At 37.2% G+C, this 25,372-nt stretch overlaps 1 protein-coding gene and 1 long non-coding RNA gene across 2 annotated transcripts in view; one reads left to right on the forward strand and one right to left on the reverse strand.

The window, feature by feature from the left end:
• The window catches only part of TACR3 (tachykinin receptor 3), a 26,690-nt gene extending 12,926 nt beyond the window's left edge, over window positions 1-13,764 (forward strand). The window contains exons 2-5 of the mRNA XM_015861456.2: window positions 211-399; window positions 1,741-1,891; window positions 9,958-10,154; window positions 13,001-13,764. Of these exons, the coding sequence (XP_015716942.1) occupies window positions 211-399; window positions 1,741-1,891; window positions 9,958-10,154; window positions 13,001-13,316 (853 nt within the window). The 3' untranslated portion in view covers window positions 13,317-13,764. The remainder of the gene's footprint in view (window positions 1-210; window positions 400-1,740; window positions 1,892-9,957; window positions 10,155-13,000) is intronic.
• LOC107313319 overlaps window positions 1-16,489 on the reverse strand; it is a 26,376-nt gene extending 9,887 nt beyond the window's left edge. Inside the window, exon 1 of the long non-coding RNA XR_001554920.2 lies at window positions 16,406-16,489. This is a non-coding gene — a long non-coding RNA (uncharacterized LOC107313319). The remainder of the gene's footprint in view (window positions 1-16,405) is intronic.
• Window positions 16,490-25,372: the final 8,883 nt, after the last annotated feature.

Below are 25,372 nucleotides of genomic sequence, written 5' to 3' on the forward strand. Positions count from 1 at the left end.
CTTAACTGTTAATTAGAGATATATCCTGTATTATGTAGCAGAGTAATAAAGGCTCCAGATGCCTTGTTTCTCTTCAATCAGGTTGCACCATCATAACTCCAGAAAGACAAATATCTGAATTTATCCTCTCAGACCCAACCTGCGTGTGACTCTAGACATGTGCAAACCTCTGAAGATTTCTTATGTATAGGTTTTTGCTTTCTTTTACAGGTACATGGCCATTATTGATCCCTTGAAACCCAGGCTCTCTGCAACTGCTACCAAGGTGGTCATTGGGGGAATATGGATTTTGGCTTTCCTGTTGGCCTTTCCCCAGTGCCTCTACTCTATAACCAAGGTGATGCCTGGGAGAACTCTTTGCTATGTAGCATGGCCAGGCGGTCCAAAACAGCATTTTCTGTAAGCATTTTTCTTTTAAACTTGTGCATGGTGATGTCTACACTTGAAATGGACACTACTAGTAGTTATTTTGTGTAAATTCCAGAACTGAAAAACTCAAAGCAGGGTTGCTAAGCCTGGAAGATAGAGCATTTAAATGACAACTGGATGAAACCTATTCTCCTGCATGAGTGTTTTTCATTCCATGCTGCAATGTTTACTATAGCTGCTTCACTTAAGATGGCTACTTCAATATAGACAGTGTTGGTCAGAAATGGGAACAGAATATACAATTCAAACTAAACTTACAGTTTATCCTGATGAGTAAAACAGTATTTCCAGACTCTCCTTGTCAAAATCAGATTTTTTTTTCTCTGGATCTATTCAGAAAGGATTGGGTTTCCCCTCTTCATCCTGTTACGCTGTCAGCTACATATCTCAAGTATGAGCTGGAATAAGAAAACTAAAATCTGTAATTTCTTTCACATTCTAAAAGTGTAAAGCAACAGCCAATTAAATTGGATGTATCTTGTTTGTCCCTCTGGTAGGATTAGGAAAAAGTGGTTACCTAGCCTCATAAATGTTATTTCCCCATTCAGATACTCATTGGTATTTAAGATGAACTCTGTGTCCAAGGTTGAAAACCAGCATAGCTATATAGCATCAAATTTGACCTTTTGCCTTCCTTTAGGCAGGTGAAAGAGGCTCTGATCATATATAATTTCGATCACTGTAGGAGCCATCCACAGGTATTTACTTTTAAGGGCAGTAAGGTCACCCTCAGTGACAGCTGGGCATCCTTTACTGATCATTCAATGGGATTTTATGTGATGATGACATTTAACAAGGATCTAGCAGGAGGCATAATAACTTTTTTTTTTTTTTTTTGCTCCCAGCGCTCACATTGTCAGAGATGACTATATTGCTCCTAGCCAAAGGAGGGGCTATATGAAGTACAGATACAAAGGATGCCTTTGTATAAAGACAGTATTTAAATACTGGTTTTCTACTTTCATTTATGGTCCAGATTGAAACTCAAAAGACTTAGCTTGCCCTCAGGATACTTGACCATGCAAGAAATAAATCAGTTCAGCTAATTATGGACACAGATACCTCATTCTGAAATCATTAATCAGTATTACTATAAAGGCATTCCTAACACATTCAGAATCACAGCTAAGGATGCCATACAGCACTTGCATTAAAACGTAAAAAAATATGCAGTGAAATTCAAGATTTTTTGAAAAGAAGGTCTAGTCCATCAATATAAAGCACACCTCTTGCAACAATCACACTCTCCTTCCAGCAGCCCATTCCATCAGCTCTGAAAGCACTTACTAGCCTAATGCTTTTTCATTGCAGGTATCACGTCATTGTGATTGTGCTGGTCTACTGTTTTCCACTGCTTGTCATGGGAATCACTTATTCTGTAGTGGGAATTACCCTCTGGGGAGGAGAAATACCAGGTGACACATCGGACAAATATCACGAGCAGCTCAAAGCTAAGAGAAAGGTACTGTTCCATTAAACCTCACCAAGTGAATATTAATAACGTCACCTGTACTGCAAAGTATTGTGGTATTCTCTTTCAGAAACACAAAGGCATTTGAAATCAGAGTAATGAGACTGACTTCAGGTTTTTTTAAGCAGACAAGTTTTCTTTTAAGTTCAACAGCTGGTTTGTTGTATTTATTTCTTTTTTCTAACTTCACTGTTCATCATTACATAAAGGCAACATTTGGATCTTAACTTTTTATTCCATATGTAGTGCCTGGCAAGTGGATCTGGTATTAGAAAATTGATTTAGACTTTATAGACCTAAAACACTGATTTTCAAACAACAAGGCTGGCAAACCAATAACTCCTTGTGGGTCATATTCTCACTCTACTGAAAATAATAATAATAAATAATAATAAAATAAAAACTAAACACTAAACAAACCTAAACAAAATAAAAACCTTCCATTTCCTTCTAGATGCTGACAAGAATGCCAAAAAGTGTTTTTTCAGAGATACTACATAGTGACAGTTGTTCTAGGAAAGGATATACAAAAGGAAAGATTAGAATTATCTCACCCATATTTCTTCAGGTTTGTAGGAGACAAACATAAAAGCTTCTATATGAAGCTTCAGTTATCAGAATGGCAGATAAGCCTGTGGGACCATAAGACCATGGGAGTGTTCAAGAAACATTGTGTTGATGAATATGATTTAGCTGGGAAGTATTGGTAATGGTTGGACTAGATGATCTTCTAGGTCTTTTCCAACCTTGATAATTCTGTGATTCTGAAGCCTAGACAGCTTCACAGTATGACATTCAGTGTTTCCCATGACACCAGAGGTAGGTGGGGCTTTTGGGGGGCTTCTCCTACCTCTTTTAGGAAGTGAGAGTATTTTGACTACTATTGTATTGTAATAGCTCCAAGCTATTCTGGAGTGTGAACTAAGAGGAAAGAATGGAACAGTAATCAATATGCTTTGATTATCTGCCCCCAGGTTAAATTATTGGATTAATTTCCAGACATGCTGAAAGCATTTCAAAAGATCAGCATTTCAGTCTTTAAGATTATCCATCAAATATCCCACATTATTATTATAGTCTTTGCTGTGCATGTTGTTTCTTACCCAAAGGTGAATGCTCAAAGTCACAAGATGTTCTTTCCCACAGAACATAAGTATGAATTGTTTTTGCTGGTCAGTTAACTGGGTTATTATCAATAAAGCCCTTCCAGCCTTAGGAAAAAAAAGGAAGAAATACTCTGGGAAGTGTGTGTAGGTGAAGACAAAGGGACACATCACCTTGCATAGCAGATATAGTTTGCAAAAGCAAGTATGAAAAAAAAATATGTAAAGCAGTAATCAGGAAAACCAGGAGATTGTATAATAATTGAGTAAATTTAACACCTTATTTCAAGCATACTAAAGGTCTCTAAAGAGAAAAGCTGGCTTTTACTGTATGCTATGAAAAGTTCAATTAAATCACTCGAATAGTTTAAAAACAGCACTCAAAATACACACAAGAAAAGGAATCCCTGATTAAACTATTTTAAATGCAAGAGTACTTCATGTCTTCAACATATGCAAAAATGGGCATCCACTTTGTGCAGACACATTTGTAACTTCATCAGTGACTCCGTTGGCAGAGCTCCATGACAGATCTTCAGTTCTACTACTGTGCTCTCCAATAGGATTTATGAAATGATTTATGTTTGAAAAGATGAATCATAGTCAGTCACAGTGATAAACTAATAGACTAGAGTCCAGATAAAACCATCCCTCAGCCAGCTTCTGTTAACAAAGCTATTGCTTTTTCTTTATTCAAACAAAGAAAACAGCTGCATACTAAAGAGCAGGAAAAACATATCTCAGCACAAGGAAAGACTGTGTTGGTTGTGCTTACTATGAAGGAGAACAATAAGAGTAGGTAGCATTTTTCATGTCATGTTTGATTAGGGCTGTTTGAAATGATATTTAGTGTTAAGGAACTAGTGAACAGTTGATATAAGACCTTTGAAAGAAACAATATTTGGCAAGAAAAGATTTAAAGCTTGAAAATTTGATGGCAGATATTCTCACCAGCTGGTATATCCAACAACATGATGTACCCTGAATTCTTCTGAAAACAACCTCAAAGAATAAAGAATTTCCTTATACACACTATAGGTTGGACAACACAAAGTCACTCTTAGTATACTTAGGGGTCAAAGGCTCAGATGTCACTTTGAGGATCAGCATCTCCTACAGAAGTATTTCCAAAATAGTCACCTTCTAAGTCAAAAATGGAAGCAAAAATCTTGCACTGTAAATAGATACTGTTTTGGAAAGCCATATAAGTGACTGTATGAATGCATGCTGAGAAATAGGGAGGGGAAGAACATAAAGCATTTTAAGCAAGACAAGAAATTAGAGGTAGGCCAGATTCACTAGTAGCATGACTCAGACAAGACTGTTCACTTAGATGTGCTATCACAGACCATATCTCTACGCATGAGGCCTTTATGACAAGTCATTGCTACAATGAAAAATAACCCTGAAATTCTTTAGTCTGTTCAGGCCCAACAGCCTGTATTTTCTGCATGGGATAAAAAGGACAGATGGACTGCTTGAGATGGCTTTGTATTCAATGGAAATTATTCTTTGTTTTATGAGATGTGAAATTGGAAGTACAAAGCCATTCCTCTCAAAAGGTCTTTTCAAAGCTTCATTTGTACTTACAGCTGTCATAAAGCAGTCAGAGCAGGTGAAGTAGCACCAGTGACAACAAAAGACAGTATTTGCAATTCAGGCAGTACTGGTAAGCACGATGAAGTAAATACATGAATAAGTACTTATAGCTGCAGACTTTCTTTTTTCCTCCAGATTGAACAGCTTTATTACTTGCTCTGTGAACAAAAATGAATGGCACTAAACAGGCATTAGCTTCTGAGGCTCCTACAGAGCAAATTCATTCCTACTTTGCAAGACACTGAAGACACTGAACAGCTTCCAGAGTTCCTTCCACTTACTCATTAGATGTCAGCTCATTTCCGTCAATATTAAGAAGTTCAAAGAAAGTAGAACAAGACCAAGCCTCAAGGCCCCAAATCTATCAGGAGACCTTAACAAAATTCTCATATCACCTTAAGTCTACATCTTAAAATCATTTTGCCTTCTGGACTGGTACATCTCAGAGTGTTCTAAATTTCACTGCATCCAGGGCCCCAGTTTCCAGGCTACATCTATTTATGGGCAGCTCCTTTTATGCCAGCACTTTCTTTTAGCTTAATTAATTGCTTATTACATCCCACTGATGTCACCTCAACAGATGTTTCTGTAGACAAATCCCTCTCGCAGCCTTTACTTACATTCACTAAATAAATGAAATAAGCACTTCTGGTCTTTTATATGATAACTATAAGCAAATAAACTAAAAATAAAACAATCCAAAAGGCTTTCCATACAAAATAATAGCCTATATTTCTATTTTGAAAATAACCAGGGGCATCTATCCCACTTTAGGTTCAAGAGGACAGCTTCTATTGAGAGGAACCCACATAAAGGAGACAGAGTATAGAGATACGCACAATTCATTAATGTTATTCAGCAGAGTTTAATTATTATTGCATTGTTCAACATGAGGTCTTATTTCAAAGAAGGTTTGTATGTGCTGACCTTTCTGAAGACTAACACAGAAAATACACACAAGTCCTATAACATAGGCAAGGATGCCTATAATGTCATCATTACAATGTCATCAAACAAACAAAAAAACAAGAAATAGAACCAAAAAAAAGATTTACCCTTCTTCTTTAAAGGAAAGGTAATACCTGGACATGTTTATAATTGAAGTCACTGACAAAGCGTTGTTCCATTTGGGGATACAATTCAAACAACAGAAAACAGAATGAACTTATACTGCACCTTATGAGTCATTTTCTTTGCTCTGTCTTCCCTCTATATTATACACACAGGCCTTCAATACTACATAACAGAAGAGCTTTTAGCAAACTCATTTAACAGAATTCAGAAGAGCCACACCCAAAAAAAGCACAGAGCCATCCAGCATTAGAAAAGTATAATTAAAAATGGCAGCAGTTAAAACCCCTCATTAAAAAAAATGTCAGAAATGCTCTGATTTTGTAGAAAACAATCAGAGGGCTGAAGCACCTCTCCTATGAGGAAAGGTTGAAGGCTTGTTTAGCTTGGAGAAGAGAAGGCTCTGGAGAGACCTTACTGTGGCCTTCCAGTACTTGAAAGGAACGTATAAACAGAGGGGGAAAGACTGTTTACATGGGTTGATAGCGATAGGACAAGGGGGAATGGATTTAAACTGAGACAGGTGAGGTTTAGGTTAGATATTAGGAGGAAGTTTTTCACTTAGAGGGTGGTGACACACTGGAACAAGTTGCCCAAAGAGATTGTGGATGTCCCATCCTGGAGGCATTCAAAGCCAGGCTGGATGTGGCTCCAGGCAGCCTGGTCTGGTGGTTAGCAATCCTGCACATGCAAGGGGGTTGAAACTAGGTGACCACTGTGGTCCTTTTCAACCCAGGCCATTCTATGATTCTATGATCTGCAATTGGATTCAAAGCTACTTTGTACTGTTACTTAAGCCAGTAGTTATCTTTAAATTCTTACTGTCTTTCAAAAATATGAATATCTCACTCCAAACAAAGGTTGCAGAAAAACAAAAACACATAGTAGTGTTCCCTTCTCTTTGATGTTTAGTGCACAAATGCCATGTCCAAGGCTGGGATGAAGATACACTGTTTGCATGCTAATATGCTGGGGAAACCAGTTGTGCAGTGTCAATTTGGAATTCTACATGTTTCAAAAGAGCACAGAGAAGGAATAAACAACACATTAAGACTCCCCAGATATTGTCTCTGAATAATGTCTAACATGTAATTGTGAATGAACAATCTCAATGAGTGGATAAGTAGACATTCTTGCATGGTATGAGTTTTGAATTATTTGCCGCACTTCTCAGTTGCATCCACATAACCAAAGAATAAGTTCAGAAATCAATGACATTATAGAATCTGAAACCGCAAAATAAATCAGAAGCCAAGTCACTGACCTTGTAGAAGGAGCAGTATCAAAGATGACTTAAACAACAGAGTTGCAAAGGAAACTGAAAAAGAAATGCTTCCCTGGCTTAAGTCCTAGGTACTAGTGGCAAATCAATGTGTTGTAAAGTGAATTGTTCTTGTCCACCTTCCCCTACAGCATCTGAACCTTCTTAATCTTACAAGAGCTATTTTCAGTGTTGCATCTCAGACTCACTTTCTAGCTCCTTTGCATGCAAAGTAAAAACTGTAGAAAAGAATGGATTTGCTGCCATTTCTGAGCGTAATAGGATCTGTTAGCTCTTTTTCTCCCCCACTTGTACCATTTCAGAAGTTTCACAACACAGATAAACACACAAGTTCCAACTCCAAGTTCATCTGTAGAGTATGAAAGAGTGCTTTGAGACTTTTTTTTTGGGGTGTGTGTGTGTGTGTGTGTGAATCATCACAGTATAAAGACAATTGGGCTTTTGCAACTAATTCATACCCACTCATTTCATTTCTTTTCCCTTTGCCCTCTACTGAGCCTGTTAAGTGGCATTTCTTCCTCAGGACACATGCTAAGGGAAGGGCGCCCTGGGTTTACAAACTTGGAAGACCACTCCTGCTCATAGTATAGATATCATCAAGAACTGAAACATAATACTGTTATGTTACTGTTATAATACCACAGCCATCAACTGTAAGGTGCTGTCCTGCACAGCAGACATGCCTGTCTCTGAAAGAAGAATCTGCAAATCATTTCCCTCTTTCACATTCCTCTTGTTCTTCTTTTCCAACACTTCTGCAAATGTTCTTAGACCACGAATGAGGACAGAAAAGGGTTTTTTGATTTCTCTTATAGCTTTTGTGGTTGACTTCAAATTCAACTACTGCCACTTCCCTGTATTTCACACAATTTTACGCCATGCAGACTTGCAACATCTCACTTATATTCTCCTAAGGCAATGCGTCAATAAGTGCATTGTACTATAAATACTCAACATAACAGCAACTTATCTTCAGCTTTAACAAAAATAACTTTTTTAAAATGTCATTTCTTGCTTTAAAAAAAGGGAACTTCTTCTAGGAAAGAAAAGTTCTTACAGAATAAGGTAATCTCAATGCATGTCGTCTCCTAAAAATACATATATCAGTGTATTATCATTCACTTCAGTGAAGCTCAGATTGATACAGGCTGATCTGAAAGGAGAAATTCTATTTTTGCTGATTTTGCTGGCAGTAAAGATGAGTGTGTCTATTTTTAAGGAAAAAAATGGAGACAAATCATGCCTCAATAACTTCCATTTTGTACCTAAGCTTCTCCAATATTATTCTAAGAATTATTTAACTTCATGCACACAAAGGATACTACAAGATTGTTGATCAAATGTCAAGACAAGTAATTAAATCTTCAGCTGTTCTGAAATTAAAGAATTCCCAGCCAGTATTGAAGTATTGATCAATGATTCCAATGGGATATAAAATTGCAGAAGCAAACAAAGTGAACCTGTAAGTCAGTGTACTGATTTGCAAAGAGATCAAGGATTGTGTTGAAACTGGAGAATTAGGTCTTCTAACATGCACAACAGGTGCAAGGCACAGGAATTCCACAAGAATACTGGAATTATGTCTAAAGGGGAAGACACATCCCATTTAATGCATTAAGACTGTGACCTGACAGTGTATTTTCATGACACTCTTTAAGATACATAATTCAGTCAGAAACATCAAATCATGCACAGTCATATCCTTTTCCCTCCTCAAAATAATAGTAATCCTGGCATCTTTACCCTCACAGATAGTCCCACATACATCTATACATGCCTAGATAAAGATACACAGCTACATGCTCAAAGAAGACAAAAGAGATACTATGTTATGGTGCATTGCATTCCTTTATAGAAATACTCATCTTCCCTCTGCAGTGACTTACAGCTACCCGGTGAAAAGCGCTTTGGAAAAAAAACAACTATAAGTGTAATTTTGTGTGTGTATAAAGGTAAACAAGTATCAATCATCACTTAAAAATGCAGAAGTTACCAGCAATAGCAAGCATTCTTATCTTGCACAATACAGATACAGCCTGCAGAGAAGCTTGTAAATTGGTGACATATTACATTGCTTTACATTTTCAACAAGGTAAGAATAGCATCACAGTAATTGTGCAAACTGACTTAACCAGGATAGCTGATATTTTCTAAGTATATCAGCTGAGGACAAGTAAGCATAGGAAAATTCTGGTCTCTATTTGTTTGGTTGGTTCTTTTTCTTCCAACAAACCTGTTAAAAGCAGAAAACAGTGCCTTGCACAGAGAAATGACAGCAACTGTTGAGAGCAATCTCTAGTATTCCACAGCATTCACAGTACAAATGAATGAGAGAATGCTCAGCACAGCCCTCTCATGACTGGTTTTATTACATTTATAGAAAGATAATCTGCTGTGTGACCGTGACACATTGCACTGGAAATAGTAGCTGGGCTAGCAGTTGGCAAAGCTAAAAAGAGGAAGAAGTAGTGAAAACCTAATAATGACTACTTTTCCTCCTGTGTGTCATGCGTGAAATGAGCTATTCTTTATTTCTATTTAACAGAAACTGCAGAAGCTGATAGATTGTTACAATGCAACAAGCAGTAAGCACCAGCTAAGGAAACTGTTAGCCTCCAAAATTAGAGAGGATGCTGCAGTTCCTCGCTTCCTACAACAAAGCATTTACATAAATCACATCTACTAATTGGGAACAAGGAATATAGTTGTGGACCACAACAGAAAATGACACCAAGGTCAATAAAGGCCAAAGTATGGTGTTTAAACAAAGCCACCTGTGACCTTTTTCAAGAACTTAACATGGAATCAACTAATATTTTAGATAGCCAAATAAGTAAATACATTTATTGCAATAATTAATATAGGTAATATCAGATAAACTTTTCCTATTTTAATCCAAGAAAAGGAAGAAATATAAGAGTTAACAGAAAATAAATTAGTCAGATTATCCTTTTTAATGGAGTGCGATATTATAAAATAGAATTCTTATTTCTTTCCTTCAGGTGGTAAAAATGATGATTGTGGTTGTGATGACATTTGCCATCTGCTGGCTGCCCTACCACACTTACTTTATAGTTACTGGGATCTATCAACAACTAAATCGGTGGAAATACATTCAGCAAATCTATTTGGCGAGTTTTTGGCTTGCCATGAGTTCTACCATGTACAATCCCATTATCTACTGCTGCCTTAATAAGAGGTAAGAATCAGTTACAGTCAGTATGCGTGTATTTTATAAGAAAACAAATGGCTTAAATGTGGTGAAAAATATTTCTTTTACTTCAACAGCTTTCAGTTACTGAGGAGGAAAAAAAATATAAAATAAAAAAATCATCTTTTGGATTCCTATCAGGTACAAGCCCAAAGAACCAAGTGCACATTTCCAGTAGAAATGCTGCTCTAAACAAAGTCTCAGAGGAAAATCCAGTATTTGGAGACCAACATTCTCTGTTTTCAACTGCTAAATTTGACATCTATAGCAGTGTTCTATTTTTTGTCTTCCAAAACATTGCAGTGTAAAGAAATAATGCAAGTTATTTGTGAAGTACAGTAAAATCTGTTTGTTCATTTTCACACCGTAAACAAATTTGTTTGCAACAGTGGAAGGTTATACCAAAATGCTGTTTACTGCATATTTTATATCTAAACATTAGATTTCTACTGAAGTCTGAGATCTGCAGCAGGCTAATAAAACAGACATCTATATTTTTGTTACTCTGTGCTATATTACAGTACTGCTTGATGGCGATGCATGAAAAGTCAGCTACTACTACATTCCCAATTTCAAAAGGCATGGACCCTGTTGAATGTTATGGATATTCAAGACTATTGGTCTGCAGAACTAACTCCTGTTCTTCATTTTATCTTGAAGGAACAAGTTCAGTGTTTCTTTTAGTCTTAGTGAATAGAGACCATTAAGAACAATGAAATAATCCATAAACTCAATCAGCATGAACCAGTACTAAACAAGTAATCTTAAAGATTATTTCTAATTTCTCCTGAATAAGCAGCCATGTCCAAGTTAAACCTGCCTCCTTAATCAGGAGTAGCCCACAATGCTTTACATTCAGTCTTTTGAAACATCAACACCTCATTTCTTAAAACTTCCCAATCCTCTTTAATCACTTGTACTGACAATTGTTTAAACAAGAGCTAGAGATTCAGTATCCCAAACCAAAATTTTAATTCAAATAGAAAACTTCCTATTAATTTAAGCAAAGACCAGAGATCAGAAGACATCTAATATCTGTATCTGTAAAAACAAAACCAGAGAACCAGGACTCATACTTCCTTTACTTACTACCACATCATCTCTAAAACATTACCATTTACTTTAAAAAAAAAAAAAAAAAGGCAGTTACAGAATACATCATTCATTTAAAAAAATAATAATACCATAATACCAATTGTGTGGCTTAAGTATATGTTGACACTTGTACGCTGCAAAACTGCTCATATGGATTAAAGAATCAAATCAAAAACTCTTCGCAATTCTGAGACGCATTAAAAGATGTGGTTCAAAATTCAATGCAAGAATGGCATATTGGTGATAGTTTAATTACAACTAATTTTCATATTGAAACTAAGAAGCCTGAATGTCTGCTGCTTTTTCATACAGTAGGAAAAGGAAAGCCTGTTGCTGGGAGTCAGGACTATTCACACAGTAGTGTTTATTACCTCCACTGGATCTGGTATCAGATACAGATATAATAGCGATCCCCAGCCTCACCTTCCAAGTGAATCAGGATATTACTAATGTCTCTAAATAAAGACTGTATTTCAAGAAGGAGAAAACCAAACCCTGAACAATAAAGAGGATAGAAAGTGCAATGAAAAATTACAATCTAAAGATTTCACAGCTCGCTACACTAAAGCTATTTCCATTAGAGGTTCATTCTTTACTTTGCTACTACTTCTATGTTTAGACTGCAGAGGAACGATGAATACAATGCTACATGGTCATTTGTAACCATATGACAACTCTGTACCAAAGCATGAAAAAAAATAAACACATTAATTAAAAATTATCTGCCTCTGAAAAATTGAGGAGGAAGGGTAATTAGTTCTAGGAGATCAGCTTTCACTGAAAAATTCATACACGTTTTTATTGGTAGTTATCACTGGAGTAGCAGTACCATTGCTACAAAAAGCTTACAGACAATAAGCAACATTGTTAAAATGGGCAGAACCAAGAGACATCATTATGTTTCAGGTCAAGATGAAACGATATTCTTTCTCAGGTTACACAAATACACTGTGAATTGGTTTTGGTTTTGTTGTTTTTTTTCCCCTGATACGTCATTTCTATGATGCAAAGGCTTACACCTCAAAAATTATAATAGTCCTGCTATTTAATCTCTGCCTCTGATTTGAACTGATAAGTAACACTCACATACAAGTATTGCAAAGCACCAGTGTGCTAAAGCCCTAAAATTCTTTCCTGCAGAAACACAGAACTTCCTCCAGAAATGATTCCATTTTCAGGCTTTCTAGGATCTTGATTATTGCAAATGATTTTCCAAATATTTTATGCAAATCATTATTAGCTGTTACATAAATCCCATAAAAGACCTCTTTAAGATAGAAAGAAACAGCAAAGATATTGGAATCTTGAAGCTGGATTGTTGTTTTACAGAAAAGGATGAGATGCTACAAAGTTTCTGCTAAGGAAAGGTAAAAAAAATACAGGCATGAGTTTCATTACAAGTCAATCAGAATAATTTCTATGAAGACAGCTTTGAGAAAGCCAACACTTAGTTGCTTAAATCTTTACTTTTAGGTACGGACAAAGGAAGAGAAACTGGTTATCAAAAGTGTCAGAAAGCAGGGAAAATAAATATCAGAAACAGAAAAGACTTGTTATCAGTATAATTTTTCCTACCTCAACCTTAGCCAAATAAACTTCCACTGACTTCCCCACAGACATTGTTAGGAGCAAAGTAATTAGTGGAGTCCCTACATTAAGTCAGTAGTGTATATGTTTCCAGATGAAGGCTCACAGCTGGCTCTCACAAGCAGTCTTTCACCAAGTACATTTCTTCCCAGGTTCCGAGCTGGCTTCAAGAGAGCTTTCCGCTGGTGTCCCTTCATTGAGTTGTCCAGCCATGATGAACTAGAGCTCAAGGCTGCCAGGTTTCATCCCACTCAGCAAAGCAGTCTATATGCTGTGTCCAGAATGGAGTCCAGCATAACAGTAGTGCTTGACACCAATGATGGAGACAACTCCCATCCCAGTCGCAAGAAAAAAGCAGCTCCAAGGAATGCGAGTTTCAATGGCTGCTCACGGAGGAATTCGAAGGCTGTCTCCACAGCCTCAAGTTTCACCAGTTCACTGTACACAGCGGGAGATGATTACTCCTAAGCTCCTTTCTTGGTGACATTTGCAAGAAAGGCAGCACTGGACATGCAAGACTCAACGCTCTACTTCCATATCTATGGAAGTAGGTACAAACTCCACAGGAAAACAAATGTATTACAACTGGTGAATCTCAGCTATAAATATCATGAAACTGTTAAATATCACCTTCCTTTGTGCTTTGGAGAGAAAGATGAACTTGAAGACATACTTACTCATTAGTCCAAAAGCACGGTTACACCTCATATACAGCACTGTTTGTAAGGACTGCCTAAAACAAGCTAAAGGCACAAAACCCACTGTTTTCAGCTCCTGACCTCTGATATTTACTGAAATGTAACAGGTTCCTTCATTTACTGAACTTCAGGTGGTCTTCTGTCTCGTGTATTAATTTGACAATAACAAAGTTGTAAGACCTAAAATATTTCTTTACAATAAAGATTTAATGGGACACAAATTTATTCAGTTGTTTTATTTTTTTAGCTTTACCTCCACGCAAGTGGACAAGATGAAGTTCATCTCCATCTGTAACAACATAACTTTGGAATTTAGGTAGTGACTAACAATGACTGTTGCAAAGAAAGTCAGTCTTTGCTCAAAAGTGACCAGAGTGTGGTCTCAGTTTTAGCTAAATGGTCATAGGTTTAGCTGCATAAACAAATGTATCCGTTGCATGGATCAACTGGTTGTGCAAACATTGGCCCTCAAGTCGATAACAAAAACTTAATGGAAACACTATGAATGTCTTCCTGAGTCACAGATAGTGCGGTGGGAGTGTACACGTGGCTGAGACCAACACAGTATAAAAGCTGAGCAAATATGGAGAACTTTTAAGAACACAAGACTGGAGCTTCAACCTACATACGTATCCTTTTCCAGCAACTGGAGATGCCCACCATCATGGTGGTAAGCAGATAGAGTGCAGCAATTAGAATCATGTTTGTATTGTGATTCACCCATACAGTGCAACACTCTTTGTCTGTTGCCAGGCATCCTATCTTCCTCAAACCAGTAGGACGCAAAAACACCTCACAGTGAGCAGCGGATATACTTAAGCACAGACTTGCCAATGTAGGGCTCTGCAAAGGCTAAAGCATACCTTGAAATTACCAAGTTATCAAATACTCACAGGAAAACAAAATTACCATATAACTCATTCCAATATCCAGAATCACACACGTATACACAGAATTCATGTAGCTACATCCACATTAGAAAGCATTTTTTATCCTAGTGTATAAGGAAAAGAAAAAAAAAAAACAGTGCAACCATCTGCCATGCTCTCAAGCATTTCCACCTTCACTTCTCTAGTACCATTTTAGCAAACCTATTTCACGAAAAGCCTATCACACACTTCTAACACAGAACACTTCCTCTTTGTCTGCCTCCAGGTCATCCTGAACTCAAGGAGCTTCACACAAAGAGGATCACTGCAGCATGGTCTCCAAGTGAATGGGACACACCAAAAACAACAAAGTGAAACCCTGAAATTGCCCTTTTTCCAACACAATCAAATATCTTCCCCTTGGCTGAACATCTTAAATAACCAAGGAAAGCCTAATTACTGTGAACTATCACATAAAAGAGACATACTTCTTTTTTTAGCTTTTGTAACTCTCTTTTTCCACTAGATCCTTTGGTTCCTCAATAGTTTCTCCAAATTAACCCAAGATCCCAGCTTCCACTCCCTTCACTTTGCCTGCTCACGAGACATAAACAGCAAGCACTGAGAGGGCTGCCTCTTCTTTGAGGTAACCTCTGCTTAGTTAACATAACCCAGCTTCTCTGTGTCTCTCACACAGTGTGATCAGAGCACTGTGCCTTCTGGCAACTTCAGAGGGTCTCCAGAGTGAGAATGTGACATTCCCCAGTCACAGATGAGATCAGCCCTCATAATATCTGTCTGGAGCCACTGGTCAAATAGCCTCTTTTAGTGCTTCCTCACCAGCATCATGGATCAAGCACCATTGAAAGACAGAAAAAGCTTTCAGCAAAGAAACAACAAGCCACAAGAGTCAGGTGATATTATACATTTGACTTTCCAGTCATCATGGCAGTGCATCAAATACACAGTCAGTATCAGAATGTAGTACCAAATACTACAGTCAGTGCAGCCATACCCTCATTGCTTCTGCAGGTGCTTAACATTGACCAAGAAAGAGATACAGCTGCTTTAAATCTCACAGAAGAGAAATCTAAGTGAGACAGTAAACGAACATTCAGAAATAATCATTCAGGTATATAGCTTTAAAAATACTTCATTTGTAAGTTCAGTTTTACAGCTTGTTGATCTATTCTGCAATATTTCCAACTATTCATACTAACAGCTTCCGTACCTTAGATAGGAATTCAAAAATACTATCAAACAGCAGGTTTTCATATGTGCAACTTGACTCTTCAGCCCAGAAACACCAAGAATTGATCAGGTAGAAAACAGCCATAACATATTTTGTCTTTTTGGTACACATACAGAAAATGAGATAACAAACCCAAATCAACAGTTCACTCTTCCAATACGAAAGGCTGACTGTTGGAAGCACTTTTTCAATAGCATTTAAGTAAGCAAACAGTAAGTAAAAAAAATTAGTTCAAATGGCTTGGAAACAACAATCTGCAAGCATTTTAGCATGTAGGAAACAATTTAAAATTAATGTATTAAACTAGAAATAAAACAGTGTGAACAGCTAACAATAATAATTATAAGACAAGCCTGAGAGCCTGTAAAAGGTTCTAACAAGTTTCTACTACTTATCCTAGGAGGTAACACATCTTCAAACAGCCTGAGCACCCATGGCCTGCATTGTTAAGTATCAAGGTGGCTGATGAATTCATTTTGAATTAAGTTGTTGCAGTAAAGCAGTCTGCCAGGGCAAAGGTGAGCCTACCCTGTCAGATTCTGCTGAAAACAGTGTTCTAAGAAACAACTTCACCCAGTACAATAGCAGGATCAACTGGAAGTCTGCTTGTTACATTTCTATACAAACTGTAAGCTCAGGAGGGTTTAACTAATTTGCCTGATGTACAATCAACAAAGTACAGTTGCAAAGACTACCATAGTGAGATAGCAAAATAACAAATAGAGAAGGAATACTCACCTGTATCCAAAGACTTAGGCTTGCAACAAAATGCTCCACAAAGGACAGTTTACCAGAAAGAGATCCTTCCCCAGTGGCAGCCAGCCCTTAAATGGGGTCTAGGGGAGGTACAGCCAGGCTTCCACCCCTTCCAGTCACACAGCTGAATTGCCTTCACCTGTGCTCCCAGGACTGACTCAGTGCTTGCCTCAGGTGATCAATCAGTGGTTCAGGCTGAGACTGAACAGTTCCTATACACTTGATAACTCGGTTACATGCACCTAGTTACTTACCATTTTCCCTTTAAAATCCTGTAATAAGTACATTCCAAGAGTAGTAAGAATTAGAGTACAAATTACCCAACCATTGGAGGATATGCAGGAACTAGGGGAAACAGCCAAGTGGGCTGAGGATATGCCCACAGGCATGAATGGAGAGACCGAATTGTAAATGACTTTAGACAATGAAAGGCAGCAAATGGAAGGGTAGTAAAGGTCCACAACACGAGTTAATATTAAGCTATTACTTTTTAAATTCATATTTCAGAATCTTTTAGCATGTTTGTATTCTGCTGGATGAGTGTGGATTGGTAGTTGACTACCACAGAAAAACTTTAATTATTTTGAAGCCTCTGAAAAGGGGATAAAGGAGCTTGCAGGTTACATGCCAAAGCATTTAGGAGCCCTTTCCTTTAGGGGTAATTGAATACAGAAATGAAAGCAATGACCTCTTACACTAGCCATCATGTGTTTCTGGGTACGTTTGGACAAGTCTTGATGCTTTAAGTGACACAGTGCTGTTAAAATAACTTCAGTCTTCCCAGTCACTGCTAGAGCCATTAGGAATTAAGGTCAAACATCAATTTAACTTCACAGAGGAGGCACAGAACACGTTGTAACTGTTAACTCCATAAGACCTCCAGCCCTACCTGAAGATGAAGTACAGGAAAACAGAGTTTAATGGATGAGAATAAGAAACTGTTCTTCACCTGTCAGGCACGGATTTCAAATTCTGGAAGGACATGCCTATGGCAAACAATGGAGATGCGTAGCATTGGAGAACACCAATGGTATCAATTCTAATGCTTCTCTCCAGGCTGCAGTGTGAGGAGCTTACATGCCGGCATGCTACAGAGCACTGATTCACAAAGTGCAGAGCTCTGCCCAAGGCTGAACCTCCTCTCTCTGGCAGGCAGCCTGCAAGCAAACTAATCTAGTGCTCTCAGCCATAGAGATGCTAACAGTCCTCAGGCAGTTCTTCTAGTTGGTACAACGCCTATCTTCCTTTCCCTCCCCCCCCCCACCCCCCACTTTTTTTTAAGTGATGTTGTAGAGATCCTTCCTCAACTAATAGGAAACTTCACACGTCAGCTCTTCTGGGATACATTTAGTCATGCTGAAGAGGAACACAGAATTTTTCTATCTATGCTGGGATCAGCTCTTACAAGTAATATCACAATCCTGCAAGCAGCTGCCTCTTATAGCAGCTGAGTATCAGCTGTCTGCTTTTAAAGACCCAGGACTGTGCACACAAATTAAATTAGCATATGTAATGAGTTTGTTATCACAAGCAATTTATGCACAGGGCCAGGTTTTTACCATGAGATTAACAATCAACAGTGTATTTTGCAATCTTCTCCTTTCATAGTTTCATGAGTGCTTCATAAAATCAAATCATTGTAGTATAAGTGATGAAATTCAGTTTCATGCCAATATCCAAGCTTTCTTTTTTTTCTCCAAAAGATCAGATCCTACTAGTTTCCTGTTTTGTCACTAACACAAAAACATCACGCTTATTTCCCTTACATTAGCAGCATAATGCTGACTGATTTCTTGCCATTGGAGCTAGACTCACTGTGCAGCATGCTTCACATACAGCTAAAAAAAACATGTAATACAAGAAGTGACAGGCAGATGAAAACAGGTTTGCTAATAAAATTAATCAGCTCGATCATACAAGGCTTTCAAAATGTCTCTTCATTTTCTCACTGGCAAAATACAGTTCCTTCTCTCTTCTTGTAAAGCTAACGCTGAATTCAGAAGATGATCTGTAAGAGGGCATCTATGACCAAATAATGTATTCCCTTTAACTGCTCTAAAAATATTTAATAGTCACTAATGAAAGGGGGGGAAAAAGTGACATTTGTATTGCAGCCTAAGGAGGCTTTATGGCTTTCAGGCTATATATAGTACTTAAAGCTATGGATTTGAGTAACCATGATGCTGTATGTACAACAAGTTAACTAATAAAATGGCATACTGAAATGTAGATGGGTAACAATATTATGACTAACATCTATCTGTTTTCTGTATCTTTTTTTATTAGTAATTCTTGACAAAGAACATGCCTGACAAACCTGACTTCATCCCCATCTGCACTCCTAAGCAAGCAACGCACAAATAATACTAGATTAAAGTATAAGAAGGTGTGTTTTTTTAGTTTCAGTGCAATGGGAATCCAGTCTCAGCTGGGCTTGTGGGATCCATTTTAACACAAATACAAGTAGACTGCAGTAAGAATACCTTCCAGTGTGATCATTAACCATGATTCTTTGTCAAATAACTTTCAGTTCATCTGCCTTTGTGCTCAAAGACTTCTACAGCCCTCATTGAACTGAAGTAGGAAACTCCATTCATCTCTTTTAGCTTTGCAATAACTCTTGCCTGGGCAATTTTATACAAGCTTTTCCTGAGTCTGATTTGCCTGAATGAGCAGTTAATATGGCTTATCCAAGATAAACATAAACATTTGTTACAGACTCTCATAGCAGAGACTTGGTTACAGAATATGCAGTAATATAAAATTATCACAGGGAACTGCCTATTTCAAGGATGCAAAGAGTATCTCTCAAGCCAAAAGGGAGGCTCCAGATATTTTATCTATTTATTTATTTTTGCTCACTTGATCTTTCCAAGGATTTAATCTATTAGAACACTGTGAAGGTAAGGATGGAAAGAAGGCAAATACTGTGAGAAAAGACTAGTTTTTATTTAATGAGCTGATGGAGCAGTAATAATGGACAAATTATTAGCTGTGCGATATTTTGTGCATTTGAAACATTCTAATAAATAACACTGCATTGCATAGAAGTAGAGTTATGTAAAACTGTGTTAAATAATAGGCATTTCAATGTCAGAGTTGAGCATGCAGCAGAGATCACCAAGGTGACGACAGTTTGTCCTCACAAGCACCAACTACACAGCACAGAGCTGCACACAAAGTACAGTCAGGTTGAAAAGAAGAGATATGGTAGGAAATACAAGCTTAAGTACAAAGCCATGCAGTTCTGTGATCTGTAGCTGAGAATTTGCTTTATCAAACTGTGTTATTGTGCTCTTTGTGTCTGTCAGAGTTTCCATGGAAATAAATAGGAGGCATTACTTTCGAGCTGACCTACATAGATTCAAGGAATCTTTTAATCCACATGACTGTTCCTCTGCAAAAGTACAGAAATGGAAAGCCTAGGATATGGTTTGCCTGAATCACCACCATTTAACTGGAACACACAGATTTAGAGGGCAGGGTGGGGGGGAGGGAAGCTACTACATGCAATAAACAACCAGAACCACGGTAAGAAAGAAACAACTCATCTAACACAACAGACTGGAAAAAGTTTCCAGTCTGAAAGAAGGGAATCTTTCCCTATTGGTTTATCAGATAGCTATGAAAATCTCATGAATAACATTTTAGAAACAGCAAGAGAAAGTGATTTAACATAATTAAATACTCATTGAGGCCCAGTGCTCGAATTAATTGTAAAGATGAAATTTATTAGCTTTTCAGGGACAGAATGGATGAGATTCTGAAACACAAGATTATTATTTTTGAATCAGTATCTTTGGATCATTAAGAAAAATCAGTAATTTTAGTCGAGAGAGAATAAGACAAACTTTGAAAAGAATACTGCACTGGTGAGTCTGCACTAGGAAGAACTGGAAGGGGGGTTGACTAAGTTGGAAAAAAATCACATTGATTTTTGCATAACCAGGCACTAAATAATAAAACCTGTGATGTAATTACTGTAATTTTCATTAACAGAAAAAATGTTCTTCTTATCTACTTGCATTTCATCGGCTACATCCTTCTGTACTTCACAATATCTTTATAAAATAAAGGATGTAGCTGGTAACCTGAACAGTTCTCAGGAAGTTTTTAAACAGTTCTACTCTTTAGTCTACCCAGTACTTCTGAGGAACTTAATAGATAAACATTTTTATTAGGTAAAACCCCATACAAGACAGTATAAGAATAGATTCCATGGCCACATTTTAGTTTTATTTTAATCAAGAACTCATCCCAACTTTCTCTTGCAAGACAACAGATAGAAGAGAACAAAAGATGTTTCATACCTACGCCTGTACCTAAAGCATTTGAGCAGCTCACCAAACAATGCCACCTTTAAAAATCAGAAACTTCTAAGTACATTTAATTGAATCCATTATACTACATGAGACGAGGCAGAAAGCTATCTTGATATCTAAGTCTGAGGCATAGAGAAGCGGAACAGTATAATGCACATTCTCAGAGCAACTCGGGTTCTGAAAGGGATGATTCACAGGCACAAAAGTTATAAAAAAAAGAATCTAACAAAAGTATTGCTGGAAATTACTTCTGGACAGGTATTTTGCAGAACGCTCCCACACCGTCACTACAAGAAGAGTAATGCAGCAATCACTGACAAAAAGCACAAAAACATCCTTGACAAATCATGCAGACTTAGACTTCTCTACATTTTCAAGAGAGCTTCAACTCAGTTACGTCTGCAGCTCATGCATACAAGAGGCATACAAACATACAATACTAAAAAAGAACAAAAAATGTCTGATTGACAAGCTAATTCGCAGAGCAAATGGAAATGCCAATCTTGTAGATGAGGTAGTGCCACACACTGCTCCTCTCAGCCGCTTGTTTACCCTCAGCAACACCTTTGTACACCTGCCAAACCGTCATACGCCACTAGAAAGAAGTCACTGCCATGGCCCCATCAATGTGAAGTACTCAAATTCCATCTGCAGTTCATCACAAATGACTACTACTGGTTTTCTACTGCAGAAATGTGTCTGTATCACTTAATAACCAAAAGAAATGGCCATCATTCACTTTTAAACTTATAGACATTCAGACACTCACTGAATTTTACAGAAGTAGCCCTTGGTAAAAAAAGTATTTTTTATTTACACACTTAATTTTCTCCATTCATAATTAACTTTTAATATTCTACTTTACTTCTCACGTAAATTTGTAAAGATTTAAAGAGCCTTAAAGATATAAAGAGCCTTACAATCTGCTCTCTTCTGCCTGTTAGTTTTGCCCATCTCTACCAAATGTTGAGAAAATAAAAATGAGCATTAGAATATGAAGAGTTCTATGTACTGCTTTTCTGGAGCAGGGCCCTCTGCAAGAAGGTCATACCACATGATCTTTAAAACAGTGAGACAGATACCAGTGTCCTCTCTCCATCCTTATGTGCCCAAAGTTTGTGGTATCCCCAGTTTTGCAGCTTCTTCAGTCTAAAGTCCTATGATAAGGTAGCCTGGTTTTCCTTTTTTCTTTTTTAACAGATACTTCTGAGGGAACAGAGGCCAGCTATTGGTTCTTAAGTGGTTCAGAACACTGCAGAGTTGACAAGACCTTAGGAAGCCTTGCAGATATATTAGACTAAATATTTACTTCGGTTTCTAACAAATCACAAGGTTTAATTTTGATTCTTCCCCAAAAAATGCACCCACAGAATTATTTTCTTAGAAGTCAAGAACGGTGACTTTTCAAACAGAGAAACAAACTGTGTTCAGTTGTATTTTTTATAATTAAATATCTAAAACATTATTAGATATGTCAGGAAGCTGTTCTCATTATTTTCAACAGGTGTGCCAAACATTAGTAGACTTGACAGTGGTTTACTCATTTAAATGTCTTTAATTGTTAACATGATAGATTTCAAACTGTCACTGATGATTGTCCACATCATCATTCACAAATCCCCATCAGGCATCGAACTTCAAAGCAAGCCCTGCTGTTCAGTGATTACCACCTCCAGAAGAATTCTATTTTTAGTTATTTACTTACCATCAATTCAACATAACTTGCAGCAACTGAAAATTTTGCTTGAGTCTCAATCTCATTAATTCATAAAGAGAGGCTACTGTGAACACACACTATCAAAAATAACTGAAATATCAGAGCCCAAGATTGTCACTGTTGTGATAAAGAAACTTCAAATGCATTGCTGTTGGCCCACACTGGGCAATACAGTGGTATTACTGTATCAAGCAGAGCGTAAGGTGAAACAGTATACCATAAGAATTAGGGAAGAAAATATGGAAGACAAATCACAAGACTTATAAACAGAAAATGTTAACATTAATGAGACCATAGTTATATGTATGAAATAAGAGATGCCTTTCTCATGATCTAGTAGAAGATTATTCTGCCTATTATAATTGTTTCCTCTTCTCAAGGAGTTCTGATATCAACGTTATCCACTTTCATCAAGCAACTACCTCTCCCTAATATAAAGATCATTGTTTTGTCCCAAAGCTACTACAAAAATATTAATGATCTTTTAAGTTGTTGCCAAGAAGTAAATGCAGCTGACATATTCAATTTAGTGTTTTGTTTTAAGATTCATGTGAGGATTTTTTCAGCCTTTTCCTAGCACAGATAAGTACACAGTTCAGTTTGGAAGATGAAATTACCTTTCCTCCAATCAGGCCTCTAACTAAAACCTATTTACTCTCTAATACGAGTTTCTTAACTAGTTCTCACTTAGCAAAAGAAGAATGTTGGTCAAATCATTAATTTTAAAATGGCAATGTTTTTTGCTTACCTATTCTTGTTGCAAAAAATCATTACACTATCATCACAAAAGCACTAGCTAGTTTTGTCCACAAAATTTGAACATTAGAAGTGCCGATGTACACACAGAAAACTACTTTGTTTGGTTTTTCCCATTCATTTGTAAGTTTTCTGCTTAAATCTAATATAGGATATGAAACAACACAAGAAGACAATTCCATCTCCACTGTATTTCTACCTAAAGCAACCAGCTAGCCAGAGCAAATCAGGGGAAAAAAATACATATATGTAAAAACAGTTTCTTTTACTGATCATATTAGATTGTGCCATATGGTACCACCCAACTACAATAAACAGAGCAGCTGCCTAGCATAACTAATTTAAAGCATATTCACCAGTGATTATTCTTTTCCAAGACCCATTTATCATATTTCAAGTACCATCTCTTATGTTAATTTTATTCTTTTTCCCATATACAAAGAGATTCCTTCATATTACAGTTCCAAAGATCAATTCCTAAAACTTCCTGGCTCCTCTCTGAACTATCTCAATTACAGACTATATTGTATTTCTTTTTATCATGAAAGCAGAGCTCGTCCTTGTTGCAAAAATGTTTTCCCTTTCCTCCCTAGCCCCAAAGAGATCTTACGGTTTCTTTTATGTTTCTCTTATGCATTAGATTCTTTTATTCACATGTAATGTCATGCAATGCCCTGCACTACTCTTAGGATCATCGTTAAACATCATACATTTTCTTTTCTTTTGGCTTAGCTGTTGCAACTACACAGAGTCATTCCACCCTGGCTACTGGTGAGAGGGTTTTCTCGAGTTGTCCCTCTCAGCTTGAGGGGCAATCTGAGAAAACTGCTTACTGTGTTTGTGTGTTAATATTTCCCTGTCTCACCAGCAGACGTGTGCAAGTGCAGACAGATTGGGCAGAATCATTTTGTCAAAGATTTGCAAAGCGCTGGGAAGAGAAAATGTGTAAGGAGTGATAGGATCATGGGGAATGGCCTTAAGATCCATCAGGGGAGATTCAGATTGGGTATTAGGAAATACTTCTCTGAAAGAGCAGTGTTGCAATGGCACAGGCTGCTCAGAGAGCTGGCGCAGTCATCATCCCTGCAGGTGTTCAAGAACCGTGCGGATGAGGCATTGAGGACACAGCTTAGAGGGCATGGTCAGGAGGGGTTGGTGGTTGGACTCAATCTCAGAGGTCTTTTCCAACTTTAATGATTCTATGATTTAGCGAGGGCAGAAGCCATTCAATCTCTTAGAAACAATAGAAGCTATATAGTTTGAAAGGGCCCTTAAGAGACATCTTCGCTCAGTTTGGCTTTAACTCTTCTCTTACACTCTTTGTGACTGAGGTATAAGACAATGAATGAAGCCTCACTCCTGATTAAAAGAATTCTATAACTGAAACTTTTCTAGGTCATTCTTAGTTAATTCATAAGGATGAAACGTGTATTCTAAGTGCACTGTCATCACTTTACCTAAGGCACCATTAAACATACGCGTTTGCTGGTGTTGCTGCTGCTTTTTTGACTTTGAGAATCAGGCTTAGAGCTGACTACTTTTATACAAACTGAACAAAACAGACATAAAGCAGAAATACTTAATTTGCTGCTTCTACCTGAAATATCGACACATGAGACAATTACAGCCTATATCTTCCTTTATAAACTAGAGAATTTGCACTAGACATTTCATAATGTCTGGCCCACATTCTGCTTTCATTTTTGGATGCTTGATACTGCAGCATTAGGGCATTTTTTCCTGGTTCATGAAAGTTTCTCTGAGCATTTGCTTACTAAACACACAAACGTATGTTTCTGCCTCAATCATGTACGGCAAATTAACTCCCAAGCAAGTGAAGAGTGCTTTCTAGATATTATAACTGACTTGAGCCCTGAAAAAAGCACTTCAGTTCTATTAACTTACTTGTAAAAGCCAATTTTAATTAATTTAATTTTAATTATTTTATTTTAATTTTAAATGGCTTTTAAAAACAATCCTTTATGTATTAATATAAAACTATAGAAATTCCATAGTAGGGTCACTGATGCCATAATCTCTCCCACAGCCCAAAGAATTATTATAATTAAATTGAAAAAACAAACAAAAACATACAAATATCCTTTACTAGCTGGTATATTTATTTCAAGTTTGAACTTGCACAAACAGCATCTT

Source organism: Coturnix japonica, chromosome 4 (assembly GCF_001577835.2).
Source record: "Coturnix japonica isolate 7356 chromosome 4, Coturnix japonica 2.1, whole genome shotgun sequence".
NCBI lineage: Eukaryota > Metazoa > Chordata > Aves > Galliformes > Phasianidae > Coturnix > Coturnix japonica.